A 15,674-nucleotide genomic window follows, 5' to 3' on the forward strand; every position below is an offset into this window, starting at 1 on the left:
TTAGTATTGCTACAATCAACTTTCTCATTTAAAAAAAATTAAATTCGTCTTACATGAAAAGAATACTTTCACATGCATATAAATAAACATGTACAGTCATTATCCTGGATAACTATTACTTCATATAGTTATGCAGATAGATTAATGAATATACATGCATGTAATAAATGAAGATAAATCACCTGATAATCATCTAAAACTTTCAGATTTTGTTCCAGTATAAATTTGATTTTCTTCAAGAAGTGTGTAATTATGAACACTTCATTCCTCTCTGCCTACCCCTGAAATCTGCAAACATTCCAGGTAAGCATTTATGATTTAATATAATATTTATTATAAAACAAAAGAAACTGTATTCAATTTTAAGTATATATACTTAGTAATAAAGCTCACAAAAATATTAGGGTTTTGTATTATATAAATACATTTAAGGTGAGCTTGCAAATTTCATATTTCCGATAAAATTGGTTTACTACAATTGTGAGTATGAGTAAATGTTATTTTAGTAACCTAGTTATTATTTTAGTGTTTTTTTAAAAAAAAACAGCAAAAAATGCATAAATCATGAATCATGAATCATGAATTTAAAAATTGTCTGACAATTTTTTATAGTACTAAAATAAAAGGTATTTTGAAATTGAAAACCTTACATTCGATTATTAAAATTTGACTTTTTCCAACAAATAAATGAGGGACCTTAGACCTAAAGGAGAGAAACTTTCTCTGTGGTAGATGCAGTAGTTAACAGAATAACCTTGGAGGTCTTCTAGTCTAATCCCCTGGTCAAGCAGCAAACCCTGTACCATTTCAGACAAAGGGTTTCCAATCTCTTCTTAAAAACTGGAGGTGTTGGAGCATCCACAACTTCTTGAGGCAAGCCATTCCACTGATTAATTGTTCTAACTGTTGGTTTGCAATGTCTTGGGTTTTTATCATTACCCTTCTGCAAATCTATCAAACTATTTTAATTAGGTGGGATTTAATGGTGAGCTGGGACACTATTTCATAACTGGTTACTTTACTTCAGCTGCTTTATATTTATATTTACTTTGCTTTTGTTTATGGTGTAAACCACCAGGAATTGTGGTGTGCAAATACTTGTAATCAGTAAAGTCATCACTACTTTTACTGTAAGCCTCTTAAAAATATTTGCAATTTGTTTTTAAGAAGCCATTTCCTTATTTTCCTCATGGTTTGGGTGAGCAATATTAGACACCAACAACAGTACTGATTGTATTTGATTTTCCACATATTTAACCCAAATGTTCTTTTCGGTATCTCAACTGATCTTCATTTTTCTCGTTAAGTCATTTATTTTATTTTCTGTCATGAGCAGAAAGGATGGAAGGGTGTGAACTTTAAGACCTAATATCTGTTCTAATTTTTCATTCTTAGTTTACTTTGTCCAATCACAATAACCTGTTTCTTCTACACTGCACAAGTTTCTATGTGTGGTTCTTCCTCCATTTTTTTGCCACACAGCCCCTCAGATCCAGTTTAAAGTGCCCCAGATTAAGTCCGCCATGTTTTGGCTTATTACATTTTACTAGTTCTTTGAGGTGCAGCTGATTCCATACCAACACTTTAGTTAATTGTTCAGTTAACAATTCAATTAGTTTACAACATGGATAGAAATGGTCTCTTACTGCCACTATTTATATTTGTATTTGGGATTGTATCTTGAATAGTCACTTACAATACACTTCTTTCTCTTTCCATTCACCTTCCATGATCTGGAAGAATGTCCTTCCTAGACTTTCAAGGTTCACACCGATATGCTTGTAGTAGTTCTCTGCAGTATCATTTGTCCTTACATAGATTAACAGGAAAGGATTATTTCATTGGTCCTGCTTTGTCTATGGTACTTTTACACCATCAGTTTCACACAAACCACTGTGCAAAGTCCATAAAAAGATAAAATAATCCCTTCCTTTAAAAAAGCTTAGCATCCAGAATAATTGGAGCTGATCTCAAAATAGCCAATCCAAAATCACTATTTCTAATCAGTATGTTTCAAGAAGTGTGGATGGATAAATATGACACCATAAAATTATACCTTTACAGTTAGCATTGTCATTTATCTAAATGTGCCTTTTCTTCTTTATTTTTCTTTTTTTTTTCTTCCCGTTTTCCATATATTTCTACCACACCATTCAAGATCCAATCACACCATCAGAAGCAACCCAGCAGTTTCATGCATCAGGTAAACCTAAGTACAATTTTCAGTCTTAGTTATTAAATATGGCATTATCAAATTCCATTTCTACATTTTAAAAATTATCTATTACTCTACACTGAATCCAAGTTTGAAGTGGAATTATTCTCCCACAACTTTGGCTGGCAGACATGTTTGGAGTGATAGTATACAATCCATACATTGGAATGTATACATTGAAGGACCTCTAAATGAAGAATAGAAAACTTCTTGTTATTTTCTGGATAGCTAAACTCAGCAGTAAATTCAATCTCTACTTCATCTTGCCAAGTACTAAAGAACATATTACTATAATATATCAGGTACAGATTAACAGAAGTTATTCCTGATTTATAACTCAACTGCAACATTAGCAGACTTATCAGTTAAAACAATGAGTTCTACAAAACTGTAATTGTCTTTCTAATGCCAATTAATTATATAAGATATATATAGATAGATTGAAGCATTTATATGACAAGTTTTAAACACACAACTCTCTTGACTGTCTTAATCCAGATGTTCCTGAATATATTGTGACAAATGAATTTTGCCGGAAGCATTTTTTAATTGGATTACTTCTTCGAGAAGTTGGGTTTGCACTCCAAGAAGACCAGGACATCAGACACATGGCCCTAGCCATGCTCAAAAATCTGATGGCAAAACATTCCTTTGATAACAGATACAGTGATCCGGTATGAATCTTTACCGTAACTTTTTGCCTTGACAGAATAGATTTCTCTGTTGTCTGTACTGAGCCAGCTTCTTTAAATGTCTTTTCTGCAGGAGAAGCAGGCAAAAATAGCAAACTTGTATATGCCTCTCTATGGGATGCTTTTGGACAATATGCCAAGGATATATCTGAAAGATATGTTTTTATTCAGTATCAATACATCTAATCAGGTGGGTTCCAGTAATGGGCAATAGTAATTTAATTTTTCATAAAACTATAATGCTAACATTTTTTTATTATTCTAGACTAGATTCAGGTTAATTTATCAGTAAATAGAGTATGATAAAAATATATTAGTTTAAAGTCACTTAAATTAGCTATAAAAAGTAAAGGTAAAGGTTCCTCTCACACATATGTGCTAGTCATTCCTGACTCTAGGGGGTGGTGCTCATCTCCATTTCAAAGCCGAAGAGCTGTCCAAAGACGTCTCTGTGGTCATGTGGCCGGCATGACTAAATGCCAAAGGCACACAGAACACTGTTACCTTCCCCCCAAAGGTGGTCCCTATTTTTCTACTTGCATTTTTTACATGCTTTCGAACTGCTAGGTTGGCAGAAGCTAGGACAAGTAATGGGAGTTTACCCCATTACTCAACACTAGGGATTCGAACTGCTGAACTTCTGACCTTTTGATCGACAAGCTCAGCATCTTAGCCACTGAGCCACCTTATCCCTTATTAAATTAGCTATACTGCTGGACTTATTGTCTATAAAGGAAAACATCCATGGTTTCATACTAAAAGCATACCTAAAATAAATCTTTTGCAATTAATTATTGGGAGAAAGAAAATCCAATTTGAACTCCTTATCACTTACAAGCTTACTAGGTGACCATAAACAGTTTCAGTATTGGCCTCCCATCTGCAACTAAAGTTTTCTCCCTTTTTGATTCACAAAAAAAAATCTGCCTTCTCCTAACTGATATTAAGATTACCACCATAAAGTTGGTTTAGAATTAAGGGAAGGCATAGAGGGAGGAATATTTTCCTAAACTAATTTTATTGTTTTGGAAAAGGAATTTATTAATATTTACAAATATTAATATTTCTAAAGTTGATAAATTAGATCAAGCAGAAATAGATTAATGTGTGGTGGTGGTAATAATAACAAATTGTCCTTGTCATTAGACTGCAAAAATAACAAATGTCCTTGTCATTAGACTGCAAAAGAGAAAAACTATGGTTCTATCCTAATGTCAAAGCACTGGTTATGTAATTATAAAATTAGCAATAAGTGACAGATTTTGAAAATTGATGTAATAGTTACATTTGTTCTCTGGCTGTCATTGAAATCTAGGGATCTAGAGATGATTTGAGTACCACTGTAGGATTTCAGAGTCAGACAACAATGAAACATGCAAATTCAATAGATACTTCTTTCTCCAAAGATGTTCTTAATTCAATTGCAGGTATGAAAACATTTATATATAAATAACTATCTGTTTTGTTCTATTTCATTATTACCAATTTTTTACGTGTAAATTATCTTTTAGTATTTTTTGCAGGTGTGATCTGATCTTAGAAGAGAGTAGGAAAGATATATTGAGTTTGATTCCACAAGATCTAAAGTCCTCCAATTTCTTGAAATTTCTCGAGATGTCCATGGCTGTTATTGGGATATAATTTTTAAAAATGTTGTAACTAAAAAAGAAAACAAAAAGAAAAGAAATGTAATTTCCCTTGAACTAACAGAGCAATCATTCATCTATATTTACCATTCCTACAGCATTTTTATAATTTGATTTTATTGTCCTCATACTAGCTGTAAGAGATTTTCTAATAAATGGTGGTATATCTGTATTTTAGATGTGCACATGGATGTATATGTGTGAAAAATCTAACTCAATTTATAGAATACAAATACAGGCAATACTCTATTTAAAAGCAGATTATGTTTCAAAAATTGTAAGCTTGTTTTGTTTCCAAGTCCACCAAACATAAAAGAACATGTGCAGTGCATGGATGGTGGCATTGTAAAACAGGCTCATCTTCCAGAATTAAAACAGTCCATTTTCCACCTTCCTGAAGAAGTAGGTCAATGGGCTTTGGATGGTGACAAGAAGAAATGTGGTAGAAGTTAGGAGAAGATGAGAGAGAATTGGTTTCTGGTGCAATGGATACCTGGATATGTATTAGAAGCTGAACCTTTCCTGCCTTCTTCCGACTTTGGGATATAGACAGATTTGTTTGTATCACAAAAGTTCACAAAATTCATTAGTAGAGTAATGTTTGTACTGTATACTGTACGGATGCATTTCAAGATGCAATACTAATTGCATACTCAATAAATGTTTCTACTTCTGTGGCTTTTGGTCATCATGTATGAGAATGTGTCTGAAACCATCTATAGCAAAATTTGTATCATCGCATTTGTCGTTATGTTTACTCTGTTTCATGCACTCAGCTCACAGCCACATCTTCATTAACTGACTTGTAGCTTTTCTTAACATTGTCTAGTCAATGTTACATACTGTTCTTTGGTTTTCATCCTGCTTAATTGTCGTGTCCATAAGCATCATTTAGCACATTCGTTGTGGCTTTTGTTTCCAGCTTTTTCATCAATAGTTATTCCTGCAGCAAACCGTGCTGATTCCAGAGGTTCCCTAGGAAGTCTTGACTCTAACCCAAGCACCAATGAAAAGAACAGCGAAACAAATGAAGCCTGTGAAAAGGTATATATTTCTACGAACTAAGAGAGCACAATACTTCAGATTTTAATGGTGAAAGATGATTCAGAATATTTGGAGCCATTCATACAGCACTTGATGGCAACTCTCTAATGCAGCTGCCTTTGTTTCACATGGTGCTACAGTTATTTTATTTTATATTTGTTTTTATATTTTTTTATTTATTTATATCCCACCTTTATTATTTTTATAAATATTTAAGGCAACAAGCATATATTCCTTTCTCTTCCTATTTTCCTCACACTCATAACACTCTGTGAGGAGAATTGGGCTGAAAGAGAGTGACTGGCGAGCTGGCTTTCATGTCTAAGGCAGGAGGTTTCTAGCCTGGTGCCTTAACCACTACACCAAACTGGCATAACCAAAGTGGTGTATATATAAAGTACATTTTGGAGGTAAAATTGATTTATCAAGACTCTCCATGTTTTGCCACAACAGATTGTAAGACCGTTGTCTTTAATTGGATCAGCTCTTCGTTTTGACAAATTAGATCAAGCAGAAACAAGGAGTCTCTTAATGTGTTTTCTTCATATTATGAAAACAGTTTCAGAAGGTAGGTGAATAGTAAACCGTATCTGTGCCCAATTTCTTACTTTTCTGCTCAAGATTATGTTCTCTTGGAAGAAATCTCTTAGTTGCTAGGTTTACAAAACAACAGAGGGAGGCTTTAAAGCAGCAATGTGCATTTTCTTTTCTCTACTAGTGCTACTATCTTTCTCCCTGCTTTGTCTTTCTTATTCTTCCTTCTCAACAGCATATCTATAAAAAAAATCTTGTTACTCTTCAGATAAGTTTACATAAATTGTTTGTAAAGAGCTTTTGAAATAAAATACATCCAAGTATGAAAAATGATCTGTCAGTCCTTCAGAATAGAAGGGAATGGGGTCTCTAAGAGAGTATATTAATACCATCAGGTTATTCTTTTAACAGAATCTTAAAAGCCTGTCATAATCCTTTTTTACTTTTACATACACCTAACATAACAGAAATAACACTTAGATTTATATACTGCTCCATAGCGCTTTACAGTATTCACTTGGCTGTTTACAATGTCAGCATTGAAATAGATTTTTTTTTTAAAAAAGTACAAAAATACAATGTAGGAAAAAAGTATTATGTATCATTTTAGCATAATTAGCATTTTAGTATAATTATAATTCTTTATATAGTTAAGTAACACAATTATAATTCAGGTACATATATGTTTCTAAAACATTTATGTAACTATATAATCATGTTTAACCTATTATATTTTGTTTAAATGAATTCTATATTTCATTATATTTGTCCATTCAAAGTCTTATGTTTATAATCAATCCACTTATAGGTGGTAGGTATAATCAGGTTTTCAATCCAATGAGTGAAAGGAGCCATACATTTATCTTTCCAATGCCACAATATCAGTCTTTTGATCTTAGTAAGGACACAGAAAATGCATCCACTCTCCTATTGCCTAGAGTCTAGACCCATGATGGCAGTTGGACAGGAAGTGATGTATTCTGCTGTCCCCAGCAACCAGAGACTCCTAGAGAGGTTCTGGAAGCTGGGGACAGCAAAAAAGTCATTTCCTGTCCAACCGGAAGTTGGGAAATGGGCCGTTTCTGGCCTCCAAAGGGCCTCTGAGGGGGTGGGGAAAGCTGTTTTCGCCCTCTCTAGACTCATAGAGAGGATCTGGAGTCAGATGAGAAAGAAAAACGGGCCTACAGGGCCATTGCATGCCAGGAGGGGGGATCGCACACGCATGCACGGGGCGGGCGCATAGAATTATGGGTGTGGGCACATGTGCAAATAGTAAGGTTTTGTTTTAAAAGATTTAACAAGGTAGTTTTAATATTTCAAATGTTGATAACAAATCTTGTCACTGTAAATATTGCCATTGGGTTCCATCTGATGGATTATATTCACTCTTAACACAGAGTATGATAACTGGATTTAAGAGAATAAATAATACATTCATATGTTTTTGTTGTCTCTTCCTAGATACACTGATCTCCTATTGGCAGAGGGCACCATTTACAGAAATAACAGATTTTTTCAGCATTTTAGAGTAAGCTCACTCTGAGGTTTGTTCTTCCAAGGCTGCTGTTGGTATTAAATAAAATAGAAGAATAATTATATATTTCAATTCCCATATTTTTAAATCTTTCAAAAGAAATGCATATCCCATCTAACTTTATGCAGCTTATCAATCTCTCTAATCTTCCATGATTTAAATTGTGAAATGTTAATGTTTTTTCTTTACTTAGTTAGTAAAGAATAAAAGAAAGAGATCGCAATGTACACTCTAGAAATATTATAGGTAATATTTCTTGTCTTCACTACATTGTAACTTGAATGAAAAAAATTGCTTAGCTTGTCATAGTCAAATAAGACCTGGCTTTGCCAACTGGCCTGAGTCCCAATGGGGGTACATCATTCTGAAAGTGGTTAATAGACTAAGATAAGACCCCTTCCTCCCTCCTCCCTGCTGCTCCCTTCCTCTCCATCTTTGTCAATTTTAAGCTAAATTAATGTTACTAGTTATCAATTGAATGTTTTTATTGGGTTTAATGATTATAAGCTGTCTAGAGTCACATCCAGCAAGAGGGATGGCGTATAAGTTTAATAAATAAAGAATAAAAGAATAAAAGAAAAGAACTCATTAACATCACAGGCACTGTCTAACTTCATTGCAATATGAACTGATGATATTTTACTGCTTAGAAAATGCAAGGTTTGAGTCACAGAAATATCTTGTGGGAAAAGTAAACTACAGAAAATGACTCAAAGGTGCTTTTTAAGGAGGCAACTGGACTTTCTTGTTTTTTCTTTTGAAGATGTTTCGCTTCTCATTCAAAAAGCTTCTTCAGGTCTGATAGAATAGTGGGGAATGGAAGGATTTATATTCCTTGAAGACAGCTGATCATTTGCATCCTTTTAGAGGGTCACTGAAGCACTTGGAGGTTTATCTGTGTCCTCAGGGTCACCTGAGTAGTCCTCCTGGTTCCTGTAGTCTGCAATTTTTTCTTCTGGAAATCCATTCCTATTCCCATACCATTCAAAGGGTGTTCATCCCAAATTGTACCGCTAAAAGTCTGTAGAGATTATCAGTTATCCAGGTCATGGTGCTTTTTCAGGAGGCAACTGGACTTTCTTGGTTTTTTCTTTGAAAGACCCTGAGGACACAGACTATTTATAGAGCAAATAACTGTCTCCTAAATGCAATATTGAAGGCTCGTTTTTGTGGGAAGGGAGTAGAAAGAACAGTTGCTGCATGAAACTAGCATGATTGTGGTCATTTACCTGAATGATTTTACTAATAGAATTCTCACCAGGATTGTACCAAAATCTAGCTGTGATGTTTTGTGAAAGAAATAAATTAATGCTGTGAAGATAAACCATTTGACATTATTCCATTTTTTAATATATTTTAGGGTTTGCCTTCAGAATTTCAGATACCTAGGAAAACGAAATATAGTAAGGTAATATTTTATTCATCAAACAAGTAGCAAAATATTTGAAGGATATGTGGAATTGAATGTGTAAGTGTAAGAAACTTTAGTATATGTGAGTATTGAATCTAGATGAGCATGGTATGAATTACAATGAATCCTAGATCATAAATAAATGCTTTTTGTGAATTTTTACTAGGTGCCCATAAAACTTTGCATAAGAACATGCTGCAAGTATAAAACATAACAGACTTCAATGGAAGTTTAGTGTAATGAGATAAATAATATGGATTGTGTTTGGAAATCCTACTATAAAGTTTTCATATGAATTCTTAGCTATGAGACCTGTTTTCTGATAATAGAATATGATTCTGATATAAATATGATACCACACAAGATCTTTTTTGATAAATTTCTCCATATTTATAGTAATAAATGATATTATAATACAGTTTTTATTTTATTCTCTTTTATCAGGAAAATTGCTGCTGCAGTTAAGTTTGCTCAAACCACTCGGAATAATGGAACATTGAAAGGCTCAAGTTCATCCTGTCAAACCTCCGGGCTTCTACCACAGTGGTAAGATTTAACAAAATAAATGTAGGGTTAATGCCAAACAGCCATGATGGCCCAACAGAGGGTACATATACCGTTGTTATATATCATTGAGAATCTGGAAGGATTCAGCAGCAGGTAGATGCTAGTGATGATATTGATAATATTATTAATAGGTACTTTCTCCCCTAAAATGTGAAAAAAAATATTTAGAAGTGTCCAAAATCAAAAGTAAAACTCATGTGCTAGCATGTTTTCTCGAAAATAAGCCCTCCCCAAAAATAAGCCCTTCCCTGAAAATAAGCCTTCCCTGAAAATATTTAAACGCATGAGCAGCCGGTCCCCGCCATTTCCTCAGGTTAGGGTTAGGGAGACAGAGCTGGAAATCAAATAAGACAGCAAGAGGATCCCCGTCTCACTCCATGTACCCCAAAATAATAAGACCTCCCCAAAAATAAGGCCAAGCACTTATTTCGGGGTTCAAAAAAATATAAGACAGGATCTTATTTTCGGGGAAACACGGTAGACTTTTTTGATATGTTGAAATCAGATGTTAGAAAGTGCTGAGCTTTTTGATTCAATTGTGTTTGTACTATGATATTTAGTTCTTAGAAAATCAGTTTGTTCAGAGGCAGTTAATGTAAAAATAACAGTTGCCAATATAATCTCCTTGTGTCATGGCATATGGATGCATTCAAAGCAGCAGGAGGAAAAATAATGCATTGCCTTGGTCTGCAATTCAAAATAAACACAGATTTCATTTTACAGCTAGACATGGGGGGAGGGAGGGCAGAAGGAAGCTTTCCATAATGACGCATTGTAATTGCTTCATCTAATCATCAGTATCAAGTCTCACTGTAACAAAAACATAGCAGCTGCAGTGTGTCAAATTTCCACCATTACTTCACTGTAAAAAATCACTAGAATAATCTCTTAAAACATTATTGCCTGGGAGATTCTTACTTTAAAAATCTATGACATTAAATATTAAGGACCCAGTTGTATTTTTATTAAGATGTTAAGATATATATATCCAAAATATAACACTTTGCATTTTATTTGTAAACATGCCAAGCAATTTTCTTAAGCATGACCTTCAAAGTTCCCACCAAAATAGTATTTTTTAAAAGCCCATGTTGATGCAGTACAGAAGATAGAAAACAAATCTGTCTAAATTAAGATTTGGAAAAGCTTTGGGGATATGCCTGAAGCATTGTCTTATCATTTTGCAGGGGACATTCTGCTTCCAGCAGTGAGGTTCACAAGCATCATAGATCCCAAACTTTACCAATAATCCGTGGGAAAAATGCCCTTTCCAATCATAAACTCCTGCAGATGATAGATAGTACCATTCCAAGTAAGTATAACAGGAAATTTTGTAGTTGAACATTTAATGGAACTATTGTGGTACTTAATGAAATATTCTACATTCAATATTATATAAATAAAGTGAGATAATGATAGCTATTATGTTTTGTTGTCTCATTATTCAGTTTTATATATATATAAACATTTACCAGATTTAACATTTACCAGAAAACATTTACCAGATCTCAATATCTATAGAAAAGTATTTCATGTTTTCCTAGATTATGTTCAGTATTCTATGAATTTTACGCTTTTGCATATGTATAAATATTCTTTTTATGATCTCATCCATGTTCTTGTCCTTTATGCTTATTCAGTTGTTATGGAACATTAAGAGTGAAGGCCAGCTGTTGTATATGATTAAGACAATTTTTAGCATAAAAATTGGACATAAAAGCAATAACTCTAATGTAATTCTCATATCTGAACTCATTACCATAAATTCTTCCTATGCATGTAATTTATAAAATGATAAAAATTAGGTTGATTAATTAGCATCCTATTATTTATTGATAATCTTGTGCATTAATTCATTGAAATTTAAATCTTGCAGCAAATATGAGCAACCAATAAGCTTCATGATTGAATACAATCAGAAAACCAGAAGATATGCATAGGTTTTGAACTGTCAGTGCTGTAAATAGATTCTCTACCTCTACTAAACTAGCAAAAATTACAATAAACCTGTACACAATAACTGAGCAGTTATATTATATTGGGCCCAGGGAGATATTCTCTGGCACATACAAATAATCCCTTCTTGCTTTCCATCATTTTTAAATATGCAAAAATTTATTTTAAAAAGACAAGTTTATAAGAACAAATAAACATAAATAGGATTTTAAAAAATAAATATCATAATATATTTTATGTGTATAATTTATTCAAATTTACCAATTAAAATTTGGTGTAGAGTTTAGGTAAAGGTAAAGGTTCCCCTTGCACATATGTGCTAGTCATTCCCAACTCTAGGGAGTGGTACTCATCTCTGTTTCAAAGCCGAAGAGCCACCGCTGTCTGAAGACGTCTTTGTGGTCATGTGGCCGGCATGACTAAACGCCAAAGGTGCACGGAACGCTGTAACCTTCCCACCAAAGGTGGTCCCTATTTTTCTACCTGCATTTTTTATGTACTTTCGAACTGCAAGGTTGGCAAAGCTGGGACAAGTAACAGGAGCTCACCCCGTTATGCGGCACTAGGGATTCGATCAACAAGCTCAGCGTCTTACTATTTTACTATTTGTATCCTGACTATTCAGTCCTAAAACACTTACAAGCCCTGACAAAATTGATTTATTCATTTGCTCAATTTGTATAGCCAACCATCTCATTTTTATGTGAATCTTACAACTACAACAAAAATGTTAAATTGTATCAAGTGAGTATCCGCTGTTATTCCTCAAATTAATATTATATTTTTCAAATAACTCAGTTCTTTGAAATTTTGAAGAACAGAGTTGTAGGTGAAATATATGTCCAAAACCAAATCCAAAAAGCAAATAGGATTCAAACTGCTATATGAAAATAAGATTTTAATGTGAAAAATGATCAGTGCATTTTATGTAGAGACAAGTATATAATGATTTATTTAAGCATGTCTTATAAAATAATTCCTTAAAATTAAGTCCTTAGAGAAAATATTGAAACCAAATATTGAAATCCAGTAGCAATTTCAGAGTAGAATTTGCTAAGAAAGCCTACTTTTCTGTAGAAACATATTTAAGAGAGGTGGTAGTTCATCAGTGACTATTGTCATTTGTAGATGACTTAACATTTTTTCTGTAACATTTATTTGGTTGTAGGCACTTCTAATGAAACAGATCTTGTGAGTTATGTAGATACGGAAGCCAACATCGCAACGGAAGTTTGCCTTTCTACACTCGATCTGTTATGTCTTTTCACTCAGAATCATCAGGTAACATTTTTAGTGCCAAACTTTTTACATGAAAGTCACAATGTCTATAATTTATACTAAGACATGGGGAAAATTTTATGATTGGTTAGAAAAGAGATATGAATGGAGATAAAATAGATAGGGAAAAGATGAAAAAGAGAAAAAATAATTAGAAGAATAGATACTCAGACAATGCCTAGTTAAAGGAAAAAGGGGGAAGGGGGAAAAGGGAAAAAGTGAGATTATTATAAAAGTGAACACAAATGATGAAACAGATGTAATTACTAAATAAATAAGAAACTGAAATGAAGATGGATACAAATAGATAATCGGGGTTGCTCAAATACCATTCTAAATTGAATTGAAAAGGAAAACAACAAGAGACAGGGAAAGGCGTAGAGAGAGAGGAAGGGAGAAGAGAGGAAAGGAGAGGGAGGTATAGAAGAGAGGGAAAAGGAGGAGAAAGAGGAGGAGGAAAGAGGGTTAGAAAGGGAGGAAGAAGAGAGGAGTGGGGGAAGGGAAGGGGAAGTAGGAAAGAGAAGGAGAGGAAGAACGAAGAAAGTAGGAAGAGATGGAGGAAGGAAGAGAAGGGGAGAAGAAGGGGAAAGGTTGTGGTAAAATAAAGGAGCGTAAATGGTAAAAGAGCAGCCCCGAACAACTAAAAATGAAAGTTAAAAGATAAGATGAATGGAAAATGATGGATAAAAGATTGTACATTTAAATATGTTTATGACAAATAAAAATAAAAACTCTCAAAAAAAAGAAATAAAATAATATAATTTATGCTAAGTTGTTACTTAATGGCACACAGAATCAACAAGTGAAATGTTCCATACATGCATACTGCCTATGAATGAAGCTTTCAAAATGAGTATGATAAAGAGTATAGAGTTACTTCACTGATCCATTTAGCCTGGCACTTCCAAACATGTTTTACTATGGTTTCTAATATCCCTATTCCATGCTATCAGACGCTCTTTTATAGAATTCTTCAGTATACCAGGGAATGGTATACTGATCTAGCATAGCTTTTCAGTACTGCAGACAAAAAACTACCTTTGCCTTTTTAGGATTTGCTTAGAATTGAAACTAAGGCCCTCTATCTCCAAAATATGTGCTTTCCCATTAAACTGTAAAAATAGCTTGCAGTGCTGGGTAAAAGAGATCCTAAACCACCACCACTATTATCATCATTATGAAAATAATAATGAAGTTTTGGCAGAAGAGAGAATGATGGTCTGATGCAAAAACAAAATCGTTCCAAGAAATTTTGAAAAATGTAACTAATATTAAAAAACATTTAAAATGCCTGCTCATATTTGGACAGAAAAGAAAAGAAAAGGTGGTGAAGGGGGATGAAATAAAATTCCCAACAGTTTAAATTTTTAAAAAAACTGAAATATGTTTGTTACTTTTCAGAGACAACTGCAACAGTCAGATTGCCAGAATACAATGATGAAGAAAGTTTTTGATACTTACCTGTTATTTTTACAAATCAATAACTCTGCAGCAGCTCTCAAGCATGTATTTGCTGCTTTGAGATTGTTTGTGAGTAAGGTAAGACCATATATGGCTTCTCATTTGTAGGAATCCCTTCTTCTCTTTCATCCTTCTCAGTTGGCTGTTGGGAGATAACAGACCTTTTCTGAACAGATAATTTGCAGCAAAGGGCAGAACCATGATTTCTATTTCTAAGTTTTATGATATTTTGAGAAGAAATTAGAGTTTGGCCTGTTTGACTTCTAAGAGGAGATAGTGTAATGTTCCACAGATAATTAAAAGGTCATCATCAGCAAAACTGGATAAATTTGTTCTCTGTTCAAACTGAGGGCAATACAAGGACCAAGGGTTGAAATGAAAAATGAGGAAATTCCAGTTGAAAGTTAGGAGAAGTATGAAGAAATAAGAGGTGTTAATCAATGGTACAATCTGTATAAAATTCTTAAAAAGAAATTTTCAAATATAGTGGCCACTCACCAGAGATGGATTAATGGATTCCTGTACCTAGCAGACAGTTGAAATATATGATCTACTGTCTAAGATATCTTACAATTTATATATTCTGGTTTAAAAATTGTATACCTTCGGCAGGAACAAATTCACTTGCTATGTAACCTGTTTGCAAAAGTGTAAGATTGTTGATAATTTCTACTATGGGGAATTGCGCATGAGAGATGTGTATTGATCCTTTTTTTATATATATAGTTTCCTTCAGCCTTCTTCCAAGGGCAAGCTGACTTGTGTGGATCATTCTGTTATGAGATTCTTAAGTGTTGTAATCACAGATCACAATCAACACAGATGGAAGCCTCTGCTCTGCTTTATTTTTTCATGAGAAAGAATTTTGAATTTAATAAGCAAAAGTCAATAGTAAGGTCTCATTTGCAGGTAAGAAAATATTAGTATGGTAACACCTTGGAGTAATTACTGCCTGAAATTTCTCATGATTTTATAGTGTTACTGCATTTATTCATTTGAGAGAGGGAACAGAGTATACTTACAGATCACAGAATGCTCTCGTCTGTTTTAATTCATTCTTACTTTAAATATTATTTTAGACTGTTAGATGCTCAGAATGATGATGATAACAATAATGACCATAAAAACGACAATAATAATAATGCCTTCAAAATTCGATATTCTATAGAAATATCTTAAAGTTTCCAGGTCTTCAGCCTCAAGATACAGAATTAGTTTGGAATTGCAATTCATAAGACAAAATATTTCCCTTCGTACTGAAAGACTATTTAACAGAATGTATATATTCATTCATAACTATAACTAGTAACTAGTATTGGGACTCCTAGAGACAAAA

The 15,674-nt window shown here is 33.5% G+C and overlaps 1 protein-coding gene across 3 annotated transcripts in view; it reads left to right on the plus strand.

The window, feature by feature from the left end:
- DOCK10 (dedicator of cytokinesis 10) overlaps window positions 1–15,674 on the plus strand; it is a 156,908-nt gene that overhangs the window by 121,289 nt on the left and 19,945 nt on the right. For all 3 annotated transcript variants that reach the window (XM_070945998.1, XM_070945997.1, XM_070945999.1), the window contains exons 31-44: window positions 207–303; window positions 2,159–2,203; window positions 2,714–2,889; window positions 2,981–3,097; window positions 4,223–4,334; window positions 5,476–5,597; window positions 6,051–6,165; window positions 7,593–7,659; window positions 9,026–9,073; window positions 9,521–9,622; window positions 10,831–10,955; window positions 12,768–12,880; window positions 14,279–14,416; window positions 15,065–15,247. In XM_070945998.1, the coding sequence (XP_070802099.1) occupies window positions 207–303; window positions 2,159–2,203; window positions 2,714–2,889; window positions 2,981–3,097; window positions 4,223–4,334; window positions 5,476–5,597; window positions 6,051–6,165; window positions 7,593–7,659; window positions 9,026–9,073; window positions 9,521–9,622; window positions 10,831–10,955; window positions 12,768–12,880; window positions 14,279–14,416; window positions 15,065–15,247 (1,560 nt within the window). The remainder of the gene's footprint in view (window positions 1–206; window positions 304–2,158; window positions 2,204–2,713; window positions 2,890–2,980; window positions 3,098–4,222; window positions 4,335–5,475; window positions 5,598–6,050; window positions 6,166–7,592; window positions 7,660–9,025; window positions 9,074–9,520; window positions 9,623–10,830; window positions 10,956–12,767; window positions 12,881–14,278; window positions 14,417–15,064; window positions 15,248–15,674) is intronic.

This window comes from Pituophis catenifer, unplaced genomic scaffold, assembly GCF_029215685.1.
Source record: "Pituophis catenifer annectens isolate HBS135680 unplaced genomic scaffold, rPitCat1.0.hap2 SCAF_6, whole genome shotgun sequence".
NCBI lineage: Eukaryota > Metazoa > Chordata > Lepidosauria > Squamata > Colubridae > Pituophis > Pituophis catenifer.